Source organism: Cervus elaphus, chromosome 3 (genome assembly GCF_910594005.1).
Source record: "Cervus elaphus chromosome 3, mCerEla1.1, whole genome shotgun sequence".
Lineage (NCBI taxonomy): Eukaryota > Metazoa > Chordata > Mammalia > Artiodactyla > Cervidae > Cervus > Cervus elaphus.
The window spans coordinates 51668872-51693390 of record NC_057817.1 but is presented as its reverse complement, the minus strand read 5'-3'; the positions used below and the strand labels follow the sequence as shown (position 1 = coordinate 51693390).

At 38.0% G+C, this 24519-nt stretch overlaps 1 protein-coding gene across 6 annotated transcripts in view; it reads left to right on the top strand.

The window, feature by feature from the left end:
* The window catches only part of SLC16A7 (solute carrier family 16 member 7), a 180784-nt gene that overhangs the window by 97052 nt on the left and 59213 nt on the right, over positions 1–24519 (top strand). For all 6 annotated transcript variants that reach the window (XM_043888498.1, XM_043888476.1, XM_043888506.1 and 3 more), the window contains one exon: positions 23656–23902. In XM_043888498.1, coding sequence (XP_043744433.1) covers positions 23686–23902 — 217 coding nt within the window. In that variant the 5' untranslated portion in view covers positions 23656–23685. The remainder of the gene's footprint in view (positions 1–23655; positions 23903–24519) is intronic.

The following is a 24519-nucleotide window of genomic DNA, read 5'->3' as shown; positions in this document are numbered from 1 at the left end:
AGCCTCAGCATCAGTCCTTCCAATTTTGAAGCAAATTGTCCCACTTTTCTGGGAGTGTATTAAAGAATGTGCAAATATGCTTCAGTATTTTATCTTGATACATGAAAAAGTATTTGAACATCTACCAGTTCCTCTGAGGATCTTGTACAATAACTTTTATAGGAACTCAAGTGTGATTTGGGAATTGAATAAAATCCTCAGCACACTTAAGGAACTAGTACATGGTCTCTAGTAGTCCCTGTGTTTAATTAGACATACAACTGTGTCTGTGTATGTAATGGAATTTCTTCAAATGACTCTTCCAAAGGAACTTTTCTCATTCAACCCATAGTTTTTTAGAATCTTGGAAAACTTGCTCAAATAATGTCTATCTGTTCATTACTTATGTTTTAACAGCAGTAGATTTTTTTTCCCCCCAGAGAAAGAAATGTGTGTAGTTTATGTGTTAAGAAAGTCTATAAAATAGAACTGTGTGTTCTAGTATCATAGAATCAAAAAATGAGCTGAGAGGGACCTCAGAGAGCACTTAAATCTTCTGGCTTTTTACAAATAAGCAAACTAAGAAACAGCATGAATGTCACTTGCTCATAGGGTTGCAACACTTTCGTGACATTTATTATATGTATTTGTATTTTCCATAGTATTATATCCTGTACGTGACAAAAGTAAGTTATATATACTGGAGTTATTTTAATCACTTGGCCATTTGACATTTCCGACAGTCACTGTTATTTTCTATCCAAGCTGGTAGCACATTTTATAGTATAATCCTTTGAGGAATATTTTTTAAATTAGTTGATTTCAGTTAGTGCAAGTAGTAATATTTTTAGTTCTTTATGAGGCTCTAAATTTACTGCATTATAGGAAAAAAAATCGAGATTATTAGAGCTTGAGGGATCACACCATTGATCTCTTCTCTACCCCCATTCTCAAATATGTTACAAACGGAAAGAATTTACTGCTGTTTAGCTTAAGCCTGTAAGAGGTTCTAAGAAAAGGTACTAAGACCAGACTGTTGGTTCAGTCTTTTCCTTGCTTTAGTAACCTTTTGATTTAGTCTTTGTCCTGAGTGAGTGTCTTCACTTGAAAATATTTTACCAAGCTAAAGTTGGGGAGAAATGTGTCTTTCAATCCTGCAAGTCCTATAATACATGGCTTGGCCCTTTTCCCTTTTTATCTGTTGCGAACAGATGAAGTCTATCATGACTTCATTGCCTCTCCTCAGTTCAGCTCAGTTCAGTATCTCAGTCGTGTCCGAGTCTTTGTGACCCCATGAACCACAGCACGCCAGGCCTCCCTGTCCATCACCAACTCCCGGAGTTCACCCAAACCCATGTCCATTGAGTCAGTGATGCCATCCAACCATCTCATCCTCTGTCGTCCCCTTCTCCTCCTGCCCTCAATCTTTCTCAGCATCAGGGTCTCTTCCTACGAGTCAGCTCTTCGCATCAGGTGGCCAAAGTATTGGAGTTTCAGCTTCAGCATCAGTCCTTCCAATGAACACCCAGGACTGATCTCCTTTAGGATGGACTGGTTGGATCTCCTTGCAGTCCAAGGGACTCTCAGGAGTCTTCTCCAACACCATGGTTCAAAAGCATCAATTCTTTGGTGCTCAGCTTTCTTTATAGTCCAACTCTCACATCCATACATGACCACTGGAAAAACCACAGCCTTGACTAGACGGACCTTTGTTTACAAAGTAATGTCTCTGCTTTTTAACATGCTGTCTAGGTTGGTCATAACTTTCCTTCCAAGGAGTAAGCGTCTTTTAATTTCATGGCTGCAGTCACCATCTGCAGTGATTTTGGAGCCCCAAAAAATAAGGTCAGCCACTGTTTCCATTGTTTCCCCATCTACTTGCCATGAAGTGATGGGACTGGATGCCATGATCTTAGTTTTCTGAATGTTGAGCTTTAAGCCAACTTTTTCACTCTCCTCTTGCACTTTCATCAAGAGGCTCTATAGTTCTTCTTCCCTTTCTGCCATAAGGGTGGTGTCATCTGCATATCTGAGGTTACTGATATTTCTTCTGGCAATCTTGATTCCAGCTTGTGCTTCCTCCAGCCCAGCTTTTCTCATGATGTTCTCTGCATACAAGTTAAATAAGCAGGGTGACAATATACAGCCTTGACGTACTCATTTTCCTATTGGGAACTGGTCTGTTGTTCCATGTCCATTTCTAACTGTTACTTCCTGACCTGCATACAGGTTTCTCAAGAGGCAGGTCAGGTGGTCTGGTATTCCCATCTCTTTCAGAATTTTCCACAGTTTATTGCGATCCACACAGTCGAAGGCTTTGGCATAGTCAATAAAGCAGAAATAGATGTTTTTCTGGAACTCTTCCTTTTTCGATGATCCAGTGGATATTGGCAATTTGATCTCTGGTTCCTCTGCCTTTTCTAAAACGAACTTGAACATCTGGAAGTTCACGGTTCACGTATTGCTGAAGCCTGGCTTAGAGAATTTTGAGCATTACTTTACTAGTGTGTGAGATGAATGCATTTGTATGGTAGTTTGAGGATTCTTTGGGATTGCCTTTCTTTGGGATCAGAATGAAAACTGACCTTTTCCAGTCCTGTGGCCACTGCTGAGTTTTCCAAATTTGCTGGCATATTGAGTGCAGCACTTTCACAGCATCATCTTTTAGGATTTGAAATAGCTCAACTGGAATTCCATCACCTCCATTAAAGGTGATGCTTCCTAAAGCCCACTTGACTTCACATTCCAGGATTTCTGGCTCTAGATGAGTGATCACACCATCGTGATTAATTGATTCACTTAGGATATTAACATCGTGATTAACTTAGGACAATGGGGGAAAGGAAATCTTCCTTATAAAGATGCAAAGCACTCACTTGAATCATGTTCATCTTGGAGTTCTAGAGTGGAACTGTGAGTAATGAAATTGGATATTTAGCTGAAGATGTTTCTAGTCAACGTGTTGAAGGAGTGTCCTTGGTTCCTCATAAAGCTTTAGAGTAAAATGAGAGATGTGAGAAATGACAAAGAGACAGAATTGCTAATCAGAACTTAAAGATGTGAAGAGCCCGCAGCCCATTCATATAGAAAAGAATGAGCATATAGGGTCGGAGGAGAGCCCTGAGTGTATGGATGAAAAACCTTTTGATAAGATTAGTCATCCATCTCGGTGGAAGCAGGAGCCATTGTGGAAGACAATGGAAGAACAACCCTGAAGTTATTTGGAAGTCAACAGGGCTGCCCCTCCCATTACAGGCCCAGAGTCCAGGGCCCCCCGGGCAGAGGAAATTCAGAGGAGGGGCTGCCTTCGTCTCTGAGACCTTGGGCTGTGCTGCCAGATGCTGCCTCACACCTTGGGCCCTGCTTTCTGCAGCAAACTTTGGCAGTGTCCACACTTCCCCGCTCTCCACCCCACCATCTCTGTCAGTGGACAGAGTGTAAGAGCTCTGGGGGCATGGCTGTGTCCACCTAGATTCCAAAGGATGCTCTCCCTCAGTGAGATCTGTGGGCCCAGGACCCCACCCTGCAGGAGCTTCGCCCAGGCAACGAGCTCCTGCAAGGGTGGGGCTACTAGAGAAAGCCCCAGCCAGGCTGATGCTCTGTGGTACCCAGGGGACCGAGCTATTCTTCAGAACCACCAGAATACAATTTCAAACCCAGGAGTATCTTAGCCAAGGAACTTAGCCAACCCATGAGAGCTCATGAGTGAGACCACAGCCAGTGGGTCCAGAAGGCCGAGTATCCAGTCAAAGATCATTCTTGATCCTTAAGGTCTAATGTTGAGACCTGTAACCCCTTTCTACTTTCTCATCTTTCCCTTTTGGAATAGGAATGTCTATCCCACGTCTGTCTCACTATTATAGTTTGGAAGATTTCACAGGTTCCCAGATGGAGAGGAATTTGTCTCAGAATGAATCATACCTTAAGTCTCACCTATGTCTGTTTTGGATGATATGAGACTTCGGACTTCAGGATTTGAGTTGAATCTAGAATGAGTTAAGATATTTGAGACTATTGGGATGGAATGGATGTATTTTTTGTGAGCAAAGGACGTGAATTTTAGAAGGTCAGAAATGGAACGCTACAGACCAAAAACTATTCCCCCATACCCAGATTCATAAGCTGTTACATAATCCCCAATGTGATCAATTTTGAGGTGGGGCCTTTGGAAAGCAATTAGATCATGAGGGTGAAACTCTCATGAATGGGATTATTGCCCTTATGAATGAGGTCCAAGAGAGCTTCCTTTCCTCTTCTACCAAGTGAGGACATGTGAAGATGGCCACCCATGAACCAGGAAGCTGGTTCTCAGCAGACACTGCATTTGCTAGCACCTTAACCTTGGATTTTCAAGCCTCCAGAAAGCCACCCAGTCTATGGCAAAAGAGGTGAATAAAGTAAGAATCTTGAGAGAGAAGTTTATCCTGAATTATCCCGGTGGTCCCCAAATGCAAAATTCTTATGAGAGACAAAGGGAGTTTAGAGACAGACTCACAGAAGGGAAAGCACAGAAAAAGGCAGTGATATGAAAGTGAGGCAGAGCAGAAAGTGATGTAGCCACAAGCCAGAGACTGCTGAATGTCCCCAGCAACTAGAAAAAGCATGGAGCAAATTCTCTCCTAGAGCCTCTTTAAGGAGTGCAGTCCTGCTGACACCTTGTGAAGTGTGAGAATAAATAGCCATTGCCTTAAGTCACAAAGTTGGTCGTGATTTGTTACCCTTGCCCTAGGAAACTAAGCAGTAGAGATGACATCATTTATGAAAAGTCATGAACCCAGCAGTTCCAAAGATGTCTCTCTTATAAGCACTTGTATAGCTTTGCAAGGACAAGGGTACAGCATGTCCAAGGCAGAATCATTTATGACTGTGGCAACCTGAAAGTTACTAGGAAAATGGGTTAATTGCTGCACATTCATAATAAAGTACTACACAACTGTAAAATCAGTGAGGTCGATTCATATGCACTGATATAAAATACTGTTAAAAGTATAAAAACGCAGTAACAATAAGCTGTAAGGCAAAACATATGATTACATTTATTTTAAAGTGTATACACATAACAACTTAGGTTTATATATCTGTATTTTCATACAAATACAAATAAAGAAGCATACCTGAAAAACTATTAATAGCAGGTGACTTTGGAAAGTGGCTGTATATTTTTGAAGTGCTTAAATATTATTTAGTGAGTATATCCTATTTTTTCTTTTAAAAACTTTACAGAAATGCTAAAACAGCTTTATTAAACAAGCGTAAATATATCCCCCTATTTGTTAACTTGGTTGTGAGTTGTCACAGGTACTTCTATTTCTATTTTATATAGGCTTTTCATATCTTTCTTTCCTAATGGTATTTTTTTTCCTGCTAGTTAAATTTTAATCAACTAAGATAGAAAAAGTTGGCTCCTGCTTATAGATCTTGCCTAGTAGTTCTCATAGTGTGGCCCCCGGTTGAGCAGCCTAATCATAACCTTTATCTTGTTGAAAATGCAGATTCTGGGTACCACCTCAGATTTACTGAATGAAGCTCTGGAAGTGAGACCCAGCACACTATGGTTTAATAAGTCCTCTAAGTAATTCTGATGCCCACTAATGTTTGAAAATTACTGGTCTAGGCTCTTCCTCTAACAAACCTGCAAGTGTTGCTGCAATAAATGTGATTATCTGTAGTTCTTGAGCATCATGATGCTTTACTATTCCACATCCCACATGCTGTTTCCTTCAGCTGAAGTGTCCTTCACGAGTACCTTCCTCCATCTGACTAATTCTTGTCCAGAATATGAGATGTGTGTGTGTGTGTATGCTTAGTCACTTAGTCATGTCTGACTCTTTGCAACCTCATGGACTGTAGCCCACCAGGCTCTTCTATCCATGGGATTCTCCAGGCAAGAATTCTGGAGTGGGGAGCTATTCCCTTCTCCAGGGGATCTTCCTGACCCAGGGATCGAACCCAGGTCTCAGCATTGCAGGCAGGCTCTTTACAGCCTGAGCCACCAGGGAAGCCCAGAATGTAAGATACATAGAAACATCAGCTCCCCTATCCTTGAGGTCTGACGTTGCTCCAATTCTAAATCCCTCTGCATACCTTCACCATAATAAGCGTATCATATAACACCATATATATTAAGTTTACTTGGTATGCCTCCTGTTCTTGAGGACAGAAGCTATATCTTATTTGACTTAATTCTCAGAATACAGTAAGGTATTCAAGAAATATTCTTGAATGTACAAAAGTGAAAGAGAAATGAATGTCTTGGAAATAAGTATTTTTACCACTTTTGAATTAGCATACAGCTGTGTAGTACAGAGAAAAAAAATTAAATACTCTGTTTCTGCAACCAAAACTCCCTGAATTCAAGCCCTTATTCCACTATTTTCTAGATGTACCATTTAATTTCTTATATTCATCCACTGTAAAATGAGAATTTTAACAGTGACTATCTTTCAAACTTGGTGATTAAGCATTCAATAAGGATCTATAGTAATTATTAGCAGATCATTATCCAATAGCATTACCAGTATGTAATTCATTCTGTCTGAATAAGAATAGTCAGCCTAAGCTTTTCAATGTTTTTATGTTTCGAGAAAAATCTATCTGGCCTTTCTTTAACCCTTTAGTGTGCTTGTAGCTTGTCTTCTCTCCCTGAGCCGTAACTTAGGAAAAATAAATAATGTATGGTTCCACAATCAAGGAGGATGAAAATAAATGTGTGGTTCTATTCTGTTCCTCCATGTCCTCACAGTTTTTAAAGCCACAGAAAACTTTCTAGAAACAAGATCTTACTCAGATTTCTAGTATCCAAGAGTCATAGAGATCCTGACCTCTACCTAGTACCATTCCCTGACTTCTTCCCTGAAATGACCCCTGAGATTCCTCCTAAAATGCTTAGAATTTCTTGGAGCATAGTTGGAAAGCCATTCATATTATCTTTCTCACCTCTTGTATTTAGTGACATTCTCTAGTTGAGATAAATGGAATTATATCTAAGAGATTTTGAGTATCACATATTGCATTTAGTCTTCAAAGATTTTCTGATATTTTCTTTCTTCCCTCAATTTGAAAAGAAGCTTATTAACTGGCATTAGGGAATGGAAATTGGAAAAAAAAAAAAAAGATCCTGAGTATTTCTAAGAAGACTACAGGGCCAGAGAATACCTTTCACATTTTTCTATTAAAAAGCTCATTTTAAAAAATTGAGTAAGAAAAAAAAAATCAAGTAAGGAAAAAAAAGAGTCCATAAGATCACCTGATACCAGTGATAAGATGCAGAAGTCCACTGGAATCCCCTAGAAGTTTCTATGAACCAAAATACTGTTGGATCAGGATTAGGAAATAGCACCACAGCAAGGCGACTCAACCCGGCAGAGGCATCCGGTAACATGGGCTTCCGTCGCACTACGGTAAGCTTCCCTGGTCCACTGACTCCTCTGCCTACTGAGTGGCTGAAGCTACCGGGGAATCATTGCTCCTTTTCAGAATCGTAAACATATTCAGTTCCATCTATGACATATCACTCTGTCAATTGCAGTCTCATGATTTTATGAGCCCTGCCCCTTATGTCCCTTGAGTCATCACGTTTATGGGAACACTGAAGACAACCTAAGGCCCAGATCTGGCAAGTGGGTGGATATATTACGGCCATGCACTTGATAGACAGAGAAGCCTGGAGGGCTACAGTCCGTGGGGTCACAAAGAGTCTCCCCTGCTGCTGCTGCGGCTGCTAAGTCGCTTCGGTCGTGTCCGACTCTGTGCGACCCCATAGACGGCAGCCCACCAGGCTCCCCCGTCCCTGGGATTCTCCAGGCAAGAACACTGGAGTGGGGTGCCATTGCCTTCTCCAGAGTCGCACATGGCTTAGTGACAAAAGGAGCACCATGTACTCGATAAACTATTATGCATACGTTAAGTAATAATTATGAAAATTATAACAATAAAATGGGAACTATTATATAATCTTTAATGAAAAGCTCATGTTTCTGCAAAATTCAAAATATGTGACAAAAATGATACACAAACAAAAAATACACAGGCCACAGTAGAAGGGTGAGGATTGTAGAAAAAATTATATTTATTTAATTATTCAAATTTTGGATAATGCTATTATAATATCTTGATACATGAAATACTTTAAGTTGATAGTGTACATTTAATTATTTGTCCTGTTTGGGGTTTTGTACCTACTTTGAAAAATATTTTAATTTTAACTAGTCTACAACTGATTCAAATATGTAAGATTGTATAGTGAAATTGGAAGCTATATTTTATTGAAAGATCTTAACTCCATTTCTAAAGTTTCTTTTTTGCTTGTTTTATGACTTTTTTTAGTTATGCATAAATGAGATTATGAGGTTCTCGTGTTAAGTTGCAAAGAGATACAAAGAGACAATCCCACACATTTTGTTTAGATATAAATTACATTAGCTGATTACTAACTACCTATAACATTTACTGTACCTGGTTTTGTCACAAGTAAGCATCACTAAGATAATTGAAACTTTAAGCTAAAATTTCTCAGAATTTAGTTTAGTAGCTATTACATCCATTTTGCAGAAAATGAAACTGTAATTCAACCATGTCCACTATCTCTGAAGTCCACCAGCAGCATTTGTTTTGAACGAGGCTCTTACAGAGTTCAGAGCTAGACACTCACCATGGTCATGTTCATCTTCAGTCATTGAAGTGTTCATACCAACACCCTCTCCCCACTCCTGCGCTTTATCTGTTCTAATACTTGCTTTGTTTGCGTCACTTGCCTGAGTTTTCTGCCTTCCATTCATTCCAGCTGTGTGCTTCCCCAAAGACTTAAGGAGAAAGTTGTTAATTTGGTAGTTTTGCCAAAATAGGAAGAGGAAACAGAAGCTGGAGCCCACAGAAAAGTTCCCATCCAGTGGCTTGAAGACAACGGTAGCCAGGATTTACACTTCAAAAGGAAGGGCTATGAAACTCTTAGGAACCTCATCATGAGTTGCTTCTTCAACTATACACTTATGAGTGAATCGAATGGGTAATTTTACTTTTTGATTATAGTTATTATTTCCCTACACATCCTTGTCATGTTTCTCTGCAAGGCAAGTATACTTTGTCCTCCCTGACGCTAGACTTGTTTTCTCAATGAAATAGAAACCAGTGATGTCCAAGAGTAAGCAAACACATGTCCAAAATGTCTTTGCATGTTTTGACTTCATAGTCTTTAATTTCCAATCTGAGAACCTGTCCCTGTAGTTTGGAGCCCTACAAATAGGAAGTGTGTTTGAAAGTCAGCTAGGGCCTCCCGTGTGGCTCAGTGATAAAAGATCTGCCTGCCAATGCAGGAGATGCAAGAGATGCGGGTTCAATCCATGGGTCGAGAAGATCCCTTCAAGTAGGAAATGACAACCCACTCCAGTATTCTTGTCTGGACAATTTCATGAACAGAGGAGCCCAGCAGGCTACAGTCCATGGGGTCGCAAGGAGTCAGTCATGACTTGGTGACTGAGCACATGGGTTGAAGGTCAGTCAAAGCCACCAGAGACCAGCAGAGTGATAGTTAATCCACACCTTCAAGTAGCAAAAACAAGAAATAAATAAATAAATATCTGTTTTTTTCAGCCCTAAGATACTGGACTTGTCTGACAAAACCACAAAATCTGAGGTCAAGTGTTTAATAAAACAAAATCTTAAAATATGTGACATTGGCTTTAGGGAAAGGCAGCAGGTGGTGACGGAGAAGGCAATGGCAACCCACTCCAGTCCTCTTGCCTGGAAAATCCCATGGATGGAGGAGCCTGGTAGGCTGCATGCAGTCCATGGGGTTGCTAAGAGTCAGACACGACTGAGCGACTTCCCTTTCACTTTTCACGTTCATGCATTGGAAAAGGAAATGGCAACCCACTCCAGTGTTCTTGCCTGGAGAATCCCAGGGACGGGGGAGCCTGGTGGGCTGCCGTCTACGGGGTCTCACAGAGTCGGACACGACTGAAGCGACTTAGCAGCAGCAGCAGGTGGTGAGGACCCTTTTAGAAGAGGCTAGAAAAATGACAGCTTCAGTTAAGCAGTGGCAAAATATTTCGTAAAATTTCTATCTATGCTACCTTGAAAGAAAATACACACAATGCAGTTTAGGTTCTGGGACAAGAGATATGAAGAAAAAATGCTGGTAGCATTAGTTGGTTGTTATTACTCTGCTTAATAAGTACTGGATGTTCAAGCTGGTTTTAGAAAAGTCAGAGGAACCAGAAATCAAATTGCCAACATCTGCTGGATCATCGAAAAAGAAAGAGAGTTCCAGAAAAACATCTATTTCTGCTTTATTGACTATGCCAGAACCTTCGACTGTGTGGATCACAATAAACTGTGGAAAATTCTGAAAGAGATGGGAATACCAGACCACCTGACCCGCCTCTTGAAAAACCTGTATGCAGGTCAGGAAGCAGCAGTTAGAAATGGACATGGAACAACAGACTGGTTCCAAATAGGAAAAGGAGTACGTCAAGGCTGTATATTGTCACCCTGCTTATATAACTTATACGCAGAGTACATCATGAGAAACGCTAGGCTGGAGGAAACAGGAGCTGGAATCAAGATTGCCGGGAGAAATATCAATAACCTCAGATATGCAGATGACATCACCGTTATGCAGAAAGTGAAGAAGAACTAAAGAGCCTCTTGATGAAAGTGAAAGAGGAGAGTGAAAAAGTTGGCTTAAAGCTCAACATTCAGAAAACTAAGATCATGGCATCCGGTCCCATCATTTCATGGCAGATAGATGGGGAAACAGTGGAAACAGTGGCTGACTATTTTTCTGGGCTCCAAAATCACTGCAGATGGTGACTGCAGCCGTGAAATTAAAAGACGCTTACTCCTTGGAAGGAAAGTTATGACCAACCTAGACAACATATTAAAAAACAGAGACATTACTTTGCCGACAAAGGTCCATCTAGTCAAGGCTGTGGTTTTTCCAGTGGTCATGTATGGATGTGAGGGTTAGACTGTAAAGAAAGCTGAGCGCCAAAGAATTGATGATTTTGAACTGTGGTGTTGGAGAAGACTCTTGAGAATCCCCTTGGACTGCAAGGAGATCCAACCAGTCCATGCTAAAGGATATCAGTCCTGGATGTTCATTGGAAGGACTGATGTTGAAGTTGAAACTCCAATACTTTGGCCACCTGATGCGAAGAACTGACTCATTTGAAAAGACCCTGATGCTGGGAAAGATTGAGGGCAGGAGGAGAAGGGGACGACAGAGGATGAGATAGATGAGATAGTTGGATGGCATCACCGACTCAATGGACATGGGTTTGGGTGGACTCCGGGAGTTGGTGTTGGACAGGGAGGCCTGGCGTGCTGTGGTTCATGGGGTCACAAAGAGTCAGACATGACTGAGCGACTGAACTGATTGTCCTAAGGGGCTTCCCTGGTGGCTCAGCTGGTAAAGAATCCGCCTGCAATGTGGCAGACCTGGGTTCAATCCATGGGTTGGGAAGATCCCCTGGAGAAGGGAAAGGCTACCCACTCCACTATTCTGGCCTGGAGAATGCCATGGCCTGTATGGTCCATGGGGTCGCAGAGTCAGACACGATTGAGCGACTTTTTCTTTCACATTGTCCTAAAACATTTTCCTCATTTCTGTCTGAGACCTCACCAGAATAGCCTTTACCCTCTATTTCTACCAACATTCTGTTCAGGATTACTTAAGTATTCTCTAGGAAAGTTGAGCTTTTCTCTACAGTTCTCATCTTTTCTTTCTGGGCTCTCATCAGAATAACCATTAATAGTCCACTTACGGCAGTACCCTTTTTGTAGCATGCACCTCAAAACTCACCCAGCTTCCACCCATCACTCAGTTCCAAAGCCATTTTCGATTCTTATATATTTGCTATAACAGCACCCCATTCCCAAGGACCAATTTTTATCTTAGTCTGTTAGGGCTACTGTAACAGAAAATTGTAGAGTTAGGTGACTTACAAATAACAAAATGTAGTTCTCACAGTTTTGAATACTGGGAAGTCCAAGATCAAGATGCCAGCAGATTCAGTGACTGATTGTGGTCCTCTTCCTGACTCATAGACAACCATCTTTCCGTGTGTCCTCAGATGGTGGAAGGGACAAGGGAACTTTTTGGGGTCTTAAATATAAGGGCACTAATCCCATTCATAAGGGCCTAATTGTCTCTCAAAGGACCCACCTCCAATTATTAGGTATCAACATATGAATTTGGGGGAAATATAAACATTCAGTCTATAGGATCATATAAAGTATATTGCAGATCCTGGAAATTAGGACATGGACACATCTTTAGGGGGACCACTATGCATCTCACGATAACTGCTTTTACACAGTTCTAAAAGTATAGTATTATAAATCAGAGGAATTATTTGACATGGGATATTCATTTCCAATTCATCATAAGTAACTATGTGCTGGTTCATATTATTTTTTCTGATTTTCCCATTATAAAAACATCTGTAGTTAGTTTGACCCTTGTTATCAACTGTTAGCATTCTCAGAGTCCTTTTAACTATAGTACTAGTTTGCATCTACAATAAGTTTTGTGTTACTGACATTCTGTGGCCCATGCTCTATTGATATCTCTGCTGTCTAGTTGTTAAAGTAAATCTGTCAGTAGGATGTAAAAGGTGGCCCACTTTGAAGAATAAAATAACCTCCCAGGATTAGACTCCAATTTTAATTCTATTACATGTTGGAAAAGAAAAGATTTGATTCCATTAAATTCCTGTTACATAATTGGGTGAGTTGTCACCAAAACATAAACATTGTACATTAATTTGACATTGCTGTCTCCTCTGTATAAGACACAGGGAACTAAGAGCAAAAAGTCCAGTCCATTATTCTCTAAGGAACATATTAATTCCTGTAGGTGAAAACATAGTTCACCATATAGGTAGGATGTGGAGAACAACTCATACTTTATTTATAGGCTATCAAAAAGAATTTATAGTGAAGGCAATAGTCTCTGAGCATCTACTGCTTTAATTTGTGACTCAGTTTCCTAAATATATTATTTCTGGACTATTTTGAAACATTACAGGATTGTATAGACTGTTCATAAGGGTTCATGAAATTGACACAGCATGGTTTAGATTGAGGAAGTTAAAGAATTATTATTTATAAAGTATATAAAGGAACATTCCGATATTCTATACAACTGAATGAAAAAGGTCTTGAATATAACACTAGCATCTAAGCATTGACCATCACTTTATCACATCACTTTGTTCTACACGCTCTTCTCCATAGATTAATCAACCCATATTGATTTCTAGAAGGGGAGGTGCAATTTTTGGGCTTCAGACATCCTACCACATAAATTTTTTGAAAAACACTTGAAGTAGCCAAATGTTTTCATAAAGTCCCCTTTTGTTAACGACAATGTCATACTGTAGCCTATATACTAAAAAACATTATAGAAAGGACATGTAAATTAGCTGGAATAATAGTGAATTTTCTAAAGACTTTGAATATTAGTTGGCAGTTAGTATTCCAGAGAACAAATATTTGAATTCTGATGGAGAAGACAGACAAGAATATGTGCAAGGACTGAAATCTGTAAGTTCACTAGAAATAAATAAATAAACAAAAATAGAAATAAATAAATAAAAATATAAATAAAACTGAAAGAGTGTATTTGGAAGCAGAAAGAGCAGCCTCCAAGTTGGTATGTTAAGATGGAATCGGTAACAGTGAGCCTAACAGAAGGCTGCTAGTCATGGTATCAATGTGATCACTGACTGGACACTACACTTTGGAAAAACCACTTTGCACCTCTGATTCCTTATGCTCTTATCTGTTCAGTTCAGTTCAGTTCAGTTGCTTAGTCGTGTCCGACTCTTTGCGACCCCATGAACTGCAGCATGTCAGGCCTCCCTGTCCATCACCAACTCCCAGAGTTTCCTCAGACTCATGTCCATCGATGTCATCCAACCATCTCATCCTCTGTCGTCCCCTTCTCCTCCTGCCCCCAATCCCTCCCAGCATCAGGGTCTTTTCCATTGAATCAACTCTTCGCATGAGGTGGCCAAAGTATTGGAGTTTCAGCTTCGGCATCAGTCCTTCCAATGAACACCCAGGACTGATCTCCTTCAGGATGGACTGGTTGGATCTCCTTGCAGTCCAAGGGACTCTCAAGAGTCTTCTCCAACACCGCAGTTCAAAAGCATCAATTCTTTGGTGCTCAGCCCAGAAAAATAAAGCCAGCCACTGTTTCCACTGTTTCCTCATCTATTTGCCATGAAGTGATGGGACCATATGCCGTGATCTTAGTTTTCTGAATGTTGAGCTTTAAGCCAACTTTTTACTCTCCTCTTGCACTTTCATCAAGAGGCTCTTTAGTTCTTCTTCACTTTCTGCCATAAGGGTGGTGTCATCTGCATATCTGAGGTTATTGATATTTCTCCCAGCAACCTTGATTCCAGCCAGTGCTTCCTGCAGCCCAGCGTTTCTCATGATGTACTCTGCATGTAAGTTAAATAAGCAGGGTGACAATATACAGCCTTGATGTACTCCTTTTCCTATTTGGAACCAGTCTGTTGTTCCATGTCCAGTTCTAACTGTTGCTTCCTGTCCTGCATACAGGTTTTTCAAGAGGCAGGTCAGGTGGTCTGGTATTCCCATCTCTTTCAGAATTTTCCACAGTTTATTGTGATCCACACAGTCGAAGGCTTTGGCATAGTCAATAAAGCAGAAATGGATGTTTTTTGGAACTCTCTTTCTTTTTCGATGATCCAGCAGATGTTGGCAATTTGATCTCTGGTTCCTTTGCCCTTTCTAAAACCAGCTTGAACATCTGTAAATGTGATTAAAAATACCACTTCCTCTTAGTTCATGGGATGATGGTAACTAATTGAATTTTTAGAAAAAAATTGAAAGTTCTAATGCATTTCTTAAGCTCCTTGTTTTTTTTTGTTTTTTGTTTTTTTTTCTTTTGGAGGCTAATTACTTCACAACATTTCAGTGGGTTTTGTCATACATTGATATGAGTCAGCCATAGATTTACACGTATTCCCCATCCCGATCCCCCCTCCCACCTCCCTCTCCACCCGACTCCTCTGGGTCTTCCCAGTGCACCAGGCCCGAGCACTTGTCTCATGCATCCCACCTGGGCTGGTGACCTGTTTCACCATAGATAATATACATGCTGTTCTTTCGAAACATCCCACCCTCACCTTCTCCCACAGAGTTCAAAAGTCTGTTCTGTACTTCTGTGTCTCTTTTTCTGTTTTGCATATAGGGTTATCGTTACCATCTTTCTAAATTCCATATATATGTGTTAGTATGCTGTAATGTTCTTTATCTTTCTGGCTTACTTCACTCTGTATAATGGGCTCCAGTTTCATCCATCTCATTAGGACTGGTTCAAATGAATTCTTTTTAACAGCTGAGTAATATTCCATGGTGTATATGTACCACAGCTTCCTTATCCATTCATCTGCTGATGGGCATCTAGGTTGCTTCCATGTCCTGGCTATTATAAACAGTGCTGCGATGAACATTGGGGTGCACGTGTCTCTTTCAGATCTGGTTTCCTCAGTGTGTATGCCCAGAAGTGGGATTGCTGGGTCATATGGCAGGTCTATTTCCAGTTTTTTAAGGAATCTCCACACTGTTCTCCATAGCGGCTGTACTAGTTTGCATTCCCACCAACAGTGTAAGAGGGTTCCCTTTTCTCCACACCCTCTCCAGCATTTATTGTTAAGCTCCTTGTTTTATAATGGGCTTTGTTTTATAATGGGCTTTACTTAAGCTCCTTGTTTTAAGTAAAGCCCATTATAAACATGTGACATATATGTGAATTGCTAAGAAATCAAATCAGCCAATACTACAGCATGGCTTCAGTATATATACTATAGTATATATAGCCTAGTTACAGTAATCAACACTATTTAAAAAAAAATTATTGGCTTTATAGTTGCCTTACAATGTTATGTGAGTTGCTACTGTACAGGTAACTGAATTAGCTCTATGTGTACATGTATCCCTTTCCCATTTAGGTCACCATAGAGCACCGAGTACAGTCTCCTGTGCTATTCAGTAGGTTTGGTTACTTATCTACTGATGACATGGCAACCAACTCCAGTATTCTTGCCTGGAAAATCCCATGGACCGAGGGGCCTGGTGGGCTACATTTTAAATTCTTAAAGAGCTGTACACGACTTAAGCAACTTAGCCTGCACACAGTGTTTATAAGTCAATCCCAATCTCCTAATGCATCACCCCTTTGCCCCGCTTAGTGTCCATACATTTTTTTCTACGTCTGTGTCTATTTCTGCTTGGCAAATAGGTTCATCTGTACTGTTTTTCTAGATTCAGCATATATGTATTATAATGCAGTGTGTGTTTTTCTCTTTCTGACTTTACTTTTGACAGTCTCTAGGTCCATCTGCTGCTGCTGCTAAGTCACTTCAGTCGTGTCCGACTCTGTGCGACCCCGTAGACGGCAGCCCACCAGGCTCCCCCGTCCCTGGGATTCTCCAGGCAAGGACCCTGGAGTGGGTTGCCATTTCCTTCTCCAATGCATGAAAGGAAAAGGGAAAGTGAAGTCGCTCAGTCGTGTCCGACTCTTAGTGACCCCATGGACTGCAGCCCACCAGGCTCCTCTGTCCATGGGATTTTCCAGGCGAGAGTACTGGGGTGGGCTGCCATTGCCTTCTCCACTAGGTCCATCTACATCTCTACAAATGACAGTTTCATTCCTTTTCATGGCTGAGTAATAACACTGCTTTTATAGAGGAGAATCAGCTTTAAGCTTCATGCCTACCTGAACGCAGCCTCCAGAATAGTTTCTTTCCTTCCTCTATTAAGGATTGTTTTTTCTTCTATTGGTTTTTTTCATCAGACACACAAATTTTAAACCACTGACTTCCATTTTTAAAACTAAAGATCTGTATGTGCACTGCATGATTTTATTTGCATAAATGTGTGTAAAATATGATAGTTTAACAGGTGTTGAGAAAGAGATATAAAATAGATGTATATAGTTATAGCTATCACAGAAATTTCCTGGGTTATTGACTAATGTGTTGAAAAAACCCTGGATAAGGGTTGGTCTTTCTGGAGGAAAATAAGAACAGCCAGGTTAAAGCTCTGTGACAGTTTTGTAGAAACATTGGTAAACATTTAAAATGTGGCCTTGTCGTGTGCGCTTTGCTGGCCCCTGTGTTGACCTTCATGAATCATGATGATAATTAAGCACAGATGGAGGGTCAGTGCCCATTTGTCAGAAATGCCTGAGGCTTTCCTCTGAGGCTTTGCACTGAACTCCAGGCAACTCTCTCTGCCAGAGGAAACTGACTAAAAATGTATTTCCTCCAAATGTAAGAAGGGTTTTCTGCATTTAATGGGATGGTTACTTGTGGTAGGGTGGAGCGGCCACCCTTGAATTACTCAGCTTAAAACAAGTCACAGAGGCTCCTGAGGCTCCTGGTAGGTCCAGAGCAGACGTACCTGCTTCTCCCTGCTGTTATTCCAGACACAGAAGATCCACTGTCTGGAACTCTCCATTCCTAGCCTAAGTTAAAACTAATTCCAACCTTATCTGTTTCTCAGATTTTATTTGTGGCTCATCTTAATTCTAATCCCCACCCTTTTCTCACTGACTCAGCAACTCAGACTTTCCTCATGCTCTCAGACAAACCTCATGTGGCCTGATATTGATTCACTTTCATTCAGCACTTTTGGATAGGTGGCCCTGGATGCAAGGCAGGCAACTGATTATTTAATTGACAAAGTTGACTTTTTCTTAACTTTCATCTAGGCAAAGGAATGTGTGACCCAAATAACGTAAACCCTAAGTACTAGTTTCTATATACTCAGTAGCAGATTTAAGTTGAAATAAAGACATTTGCTGTTAGGGCAATTTATTAGCATATTCATCAATCACCCAGATCTGATTAGGGCATTTGAGTTTTAAACCACAAGATTTCTAAATACTTTTGGTTTCATTTTTCATGACTCAGTGTGTCTCATTGTAAGACATGTATTATTGATTTGTTATTGTTTAGTCACTAAATCGTTTCTGACTCTTTGTGACCCCTTGACTGTAGCCCACCAGGTTCCTCTGTCCATGGGATTTCCCAGGCAAGAATACTGGAGTGGATTGTCATATTTTTCTCCAGTATTATTGATAGTATTTCTAATAATTATCTTTTAAATTTTCTATTTATATTCATTGTCAATGGATATTTTATTAAATTGAATTTTAGAGCAAATTATTTAAAGGAGTATAGGAAGTTATTGGACAGCTAATGAATACCAATAGAGTTCCTTCTCAAATGGTAGATGTGTAATTTACCATTAGTTAAAAAAACAACTGATCTTCATTTCATTCTTTTAATTTTTTTCTCTTGCACCATTTCATCAGTTTTTTCATATCTAAGTTAACTGGCATTGAACTGACAAATATATACACACAAATATATTTATGTATATATATTCAGTTTTGTTAATTATTAAAACATGGTCACAATTTACTGGATGAATTAAAGGTAGTGACTCTAATGAGACTTGTGAAACTCAATTACACATGTAACCTGTGTTTTTCCATTTCTTTAGAAAATCCAGTCTGCACTATCCTCTCTTCCTTTGTATTGCCTTCAAATACTACACTTCAAGCAATAGTAATGAGGTTTAGCAATATCATGCATAATCCAAAGAAGTCTATTCAAGTCAGAATCTGTGAACTGTGTTTTTTTCTACTCTGTTTTTTCTTGATTATGCCCACAAATAAGAGGAACAAGACACAGTTGCCATAAGTTGTATAAAATATGGAATTGTGCCCAGAAAAATAACCTGAGCCTAAAGAGTGTGTATGAATTTGGTCTGAACTATTGGTCAACTCAAGACTTGTTAATAATAAATAGATGATAATCTTGAAAGTGGAATTTTTTTAAACCTTCATTGATTTTGGTCTAATTTGCAGTGATTCAGCTCAGAGACCCTAAGATGTCAATTTAAGCAGGAGAAACAAAACAGCTTGGAGATAAGGAAGTGAAGAGGTATCTGAGTAGTGACTTGTAACCAGGTAGATGTGATTATAATTAAAGTCAAGTAAAATATGCTGGAGAAAGAGTAGAAAAGATAATATCCTGAGATAAACTGGTGAGCTATGAAAAAATAACAATACAAAAATCAAAGTACTGAGGAAAAAAATAACTCCACCATATAATGCTTCTTAAAAAGGCCTTTTCACTTTTCTGTGAGCATAGATTTCTGTCTATAAAATGGAAATCCCAACATCAACCTTGCTCACTAGTAAATTTCAATATTAATAATAATAACACTATTTGAATATTAGTATATTTAAATATTTAGATTGATATAATTATTTTAAAATAATGGACTTAAGATAATTAAGAAGTGTTATTTATGATTTGTTAAATGACTGAAAAATAAATCATCCTGTTGCATTTCTGTGTTTACTCTAGCTTATAGATATGATAAATGCTACAATAGTTGAAAATCATGAATTGATAATGAAGGATGTTTTAGATTCCTTTATGCAAGCAGGAAAATTGCAGAGTGAGGACTTTAAACCTCATGATAGTTTATACACTCTGATAATATAACAAAAAGTAGTTTACCACATACAAATGCCCTTTGATAGTTCTTTAGTATTCTTCTAGAATTATTTGCTTTCTAAGCATTAAGAAATTTGATTACTTAAATAATAGAATGACAAAATTCAATAATATATAAATTCAGATTATTTAGACAATTTTCAAAGACTGAGTGCTATTTTCAGCTGATTTAACCACCACTTACAATCTGTCTCTTTCCTTTTCTGTTTTACTTAATATTATACTTTTTATAAGATGCTATTTCCAGTGCTCATATGCCATCAGACCATCACGTGGGATTAACTGATGACCAAAGAGAAATGAAATTAAATAGCTAGATAGACAAATTTTTATTGTTTCCAAGAAACCAAAGATGATTACAAAAGCAGACTATAAGCATCCTGAAGATATACAAATCTTTTCAAAACCATTATTTGACAAGATATAATATTTTGTATCAATTTGAACAATTAGCATCTGTGGAATATTAATAAGCTTACAGAAGTGTCCCTGCTCTGATGTGTCCATTTTTCAGTAGAATCTACATTCTGTGCATTATTTGTGGTGAAAGTTTTTCATTCGACCTTAATGCTATAGTTTTCCTGACGTTTCAGATAGGTTTCTAATATACAAATGTATCCATGGAGAGAACCTTTCCAGTTATTTTCTTAAAGTCTTGGAACAGTAGATGTCTTTGACTATTTTGATCCATGAGAATATTTTAGATATGCACAGATGACATAATAAAAAAATACTTAGGTTTCTTTTATGCTTGTTTCCTCTTCTAAATACATTAAGCAAGAGTCTTATTTATAATTTTATTTATGTAATTTTAAGAGTTAGCAGTGATTAGTGAAATCCAGTTCCTGACATTATTGTTTCCCTTGGACTTAGTTTCTAATATTTCCTGAGCTTTAGTCTTGTTTAAAAGATAGGGACAATATCTTAGAGGGCTTTTGTGGAAATTTAGCTGAGTAAATAAATACTTGATAAGCACTTAGCATAAGTACTCAGTATTTGAGTCAGAGATCCCTTTATTCATTTTTGTATATTTATGACTTAAGTTATAGATTAATTAAGTTATAATACATTTAAATCAGTAAATTCATCAGAAATATGAATAAAAATAGATGCAAAATTATTAATAATATTGTGTTAGGATAGTGTAATTATGTAGTTTCTTTATTTTCTTGGTTTTTAAATAGTACTCTATTACAGGGATCAGCAAACTATAGGCTTAGTCTAATTTGTAAACAAAAGTTTATTGGAATATCCACACTCATTTTTTTTTAGTATTGTCTGTGGCTGACTTTGCACTAAAACTATTAAGATATGAGTAGTTATGAGAGAGACCATACAGCCTGCAGAACCTAAAATATTTATTATCTAGCCCATTACAGGAAATGTTTGCTGATTCCCGCTTTATAACTATCAATGTTATAAAGTAAATAAAATAAAATGTAATTGTTTATCTAACTGAAAAATAGAATAGACTCTTCACCACAATTATCCAAAAGGAGAAATATCAGAAGGTGATAGAAAATGCCAGTAGATATGTCAAAAGCTCATACAAGAATCATTCCATTCCTTGGTTCAGCATCAAACTGGAAGGGAAATCCAGAACTATTAAGTATCAGTTAATGATCAGGATGAACATATGGTGATTAAGTACTTAAAATCCTAGTCAAAGCAATTTGGTAAGAAAAAAAAAATCAAAAACATCAAATTTGAATGGAAGCAGTAAAAAATCATCTGTTTGCAGATGACTTGACCTTATAGAAACCCTAGACTCCATCAAAAAAAAAAGAAAAACTGTTAGAACTATCAACAAATTTGTAAGGTTGCAGGATACAAAAATCAGTACACAAAAATCAATTGTTTCTACATACTAATAATGAATTATTGGAGAGAGAAATAATAAATTATTGTAAGAAAAAAAATTAATTTACAATAGCACCAGAAAGAATAAAATTCCTAAAAACACATGTAACCAAGGAGGTAAAAGATGTATACATTGAAAATTATAACATTGATGAGAGAAATTGAAGAAGACACAAATAAATGGGAAGGTATTCTGTGTTCATTGATTGGAAGTATTAATATTGTTAAAATGTTCATACAACCCAAAGCAATCTACAGATTCAATGCAGTCCTTATCAAAATTCCAATGCCATTTTTGTTAAATAGAACAATCAATCCTAAATTTTGTATGGAACCAGAAGAGAGCCTGAGCAATCTTGAAAAAGAACAGCGAAGCTGGAGGTATCACACTTCCTGATTTCTATTACCTGATTTCTGATTCTATAGAAATAGATTTCTACTTATAATTCTATTACCTGATTTCTAATTCTGTTATTTCTAATTCTTAGTAATAGAATTCTTAGTAATAGAATTAGAAATAGAATTAGAGAGTACCACACTGTGGTATTGTCTAAAAACAGACACATGGCTCAGGAAAACAGAGTAGAGAGCCCATAAATAAATGCATGTATTCTGTCAACTAGTTTTCGATAAAGGTGCCAAGAATATACAATAGGGAAAAGAGTGTGTCTTAAATGGATGCTGGGAAAACTGAATATCCACATGCAAAAGAGTGAAACTGACCCCCCATTTTACACCATACATAAAAATCAGCTCAATATGGATGAAAGGCTTGAACATGACCTGAAACCATAAAATTCCTAGAAGAAATATAGGGGTAAGCTCCTTGACATTGGTCTTTGTGATGATTTTTTTTTTTTTGATTTGACATCAAAAAGGCAACAAAAGCAAAAGTAAACAATTGAGGCTATTAAACTAATACTAAACTAAAAAGTTTCTTCACAAAAAAGAAAACTGTCAGCAAAGTGAAATGGCAGCCTGTGAAACGGGTGAAAATGCTTGTAAGTCACATATCCAATAAGAGGGTAATATCCAAAACATACAAGGAGCTCATGCAACTCAATAGCAAAGAACACAAATAATCCAATTCAAAAATGGGCAGAGGACCTCAATAGGTATTTTTCTAAGGGAGACATAACAGGCCAACAGGTACATGAAAAGGTGCTTAACATCATTAATTATTAAGGAAATGAAAATCAAACCACAGTGAGATTTTGCCTCATACTTTTTAGAATGGCTGTTATCAAAAAAAGACAAGCAATACTGGCAAGTATTTGGAACAAATATTGGCAAGAATGTGGAGAAAATGGAAGACTTTTATGCTGTTGGTTGGAGTGTAAACTGTTTTCAGCCTCTAAGGAAAAAAGTATGGAGGTTCTTCAAAAAATTAAATGTAGAACTACTACCATATAATTGGGCATTTTTCTTCTGGATATATACGCAAAGGAAGTTCAATACAGTTCAGTCACTCAGTCGTGTCCAACTCTTTGCAAGCCCATGGACTGCAGCACGCCAGGCTCCTCTGTCCGTGGGATTCTCCAGACAAGAATACTGGAGTGGGTTGCCGTTCCCTTCTTTAAGTGTTCCTAGGCATATCCAAAAAGAAACTCCCTTCCTTTGAATAAAAATAACATACAATTCTGTTTGGGAACATTTCACTGCTATGAAGAATTCATAAAATGATAGGTAGTACCAGTTTTGGAAATGCATTAAAATTAATTTATTAGAATCATACAATTTCTAATCTTATAATTTTAGGATCTCTGCTGAAATATTTTAAAATATTCTCAATTACTAAAAGTGGAAAAATTCTAAAATATGCCTACTATTTAATTCTCTAAAATTCATCAAATGTAGTAAAAGATCCTTTTAACCTTGGTATAGAAAATCTTAAATGTTTGGATTAAGAAATCATTCCATTTATCTTAGAAATCAGAGTGAGATAGCATTTGTTTCTTTGTTGGTATTTTACTACAGATCTGAACTTAACTCTCTCTTTGAGGGATTTTTGTTTCCATGAACAAAATGCTTTCAGTTTTTAGCTCATAACAAAGTTACATACCTCACTCCAATTTTTTGGTAAATTTGCTGATAACTTTCTGAATAGCAGAGTATTAAAAAATATTTATGAAAATTATACACTTGTAGTTAATGTAATAAAAATATAATATTATTTTGGTAACTCAAGAATGACATGAAAATGCAAGTATGGCCTAAACTATTGTTTCATTTTTTTTAAATACAGGTTACTTGAATTTCAAATAGAGCAGCAGAAATGCCGCCACCAGGAGGCACCCCACCACTACATCCACCTCCCGATGGAGGGTGGGGCTGGGTGGTGGTTGGAGCAGCTTTTATCTCCATTGGATTTTCATATGCATTTCCCAAAGCTGTCACAGTGTTCTTCAAAGAAATCCAGCTCATATTCAACACGACCTACAGTGAAATAGCATGGATATCATCCACTATGCTGGCTGTTATGTATGCAGGAGGTAAGGTTCTTTGGACTAAATTGATTTCTGGTTTAAGAAAACAGTTGCTTCATGCCACAGTATTTTACATATAGTATCTTGGTACATTAAAATCCTGTTTTCATATTACCCTCACTTAAAACCAACCAGAAGGATAATTAGGACGAAATTTTTAGTGATTTTTAGTGATTCAGCATCTTGAACTATTCACTTCATTCTGAGTATTACTGGAGTATTTATTTGAATAAGGATGTCTTTGCACAAACTAAGGTTTACTAAATTATGGAATTTTTAAGGGTAGCAAATTTCCATTTAATTTGAAATAGAGGCTATACTCTAATGTTAGTATCATTTCATTACATTGCTGCATTTGGTAGACATGCTTTTTTATGAATGGAAAAGAAACTCAAGTTGCTGACAACCTATTTTCTAAGCCTAGGAAGTGATTCACTTCAAGTTGCACAAATGGAGTGTAAATCATGTACATTCTGGATCCATTCAAGTTTGTGTGAATAAAATCATTCCTTATCTCTGTAGCTTATTAAATTTGTATTTATTTAATATAAATTAAATATTAAATATCTCTGTAGCTTACTTAAATATTCTAACATTTAAATGGTTGCTTGACGGTTTTCTTG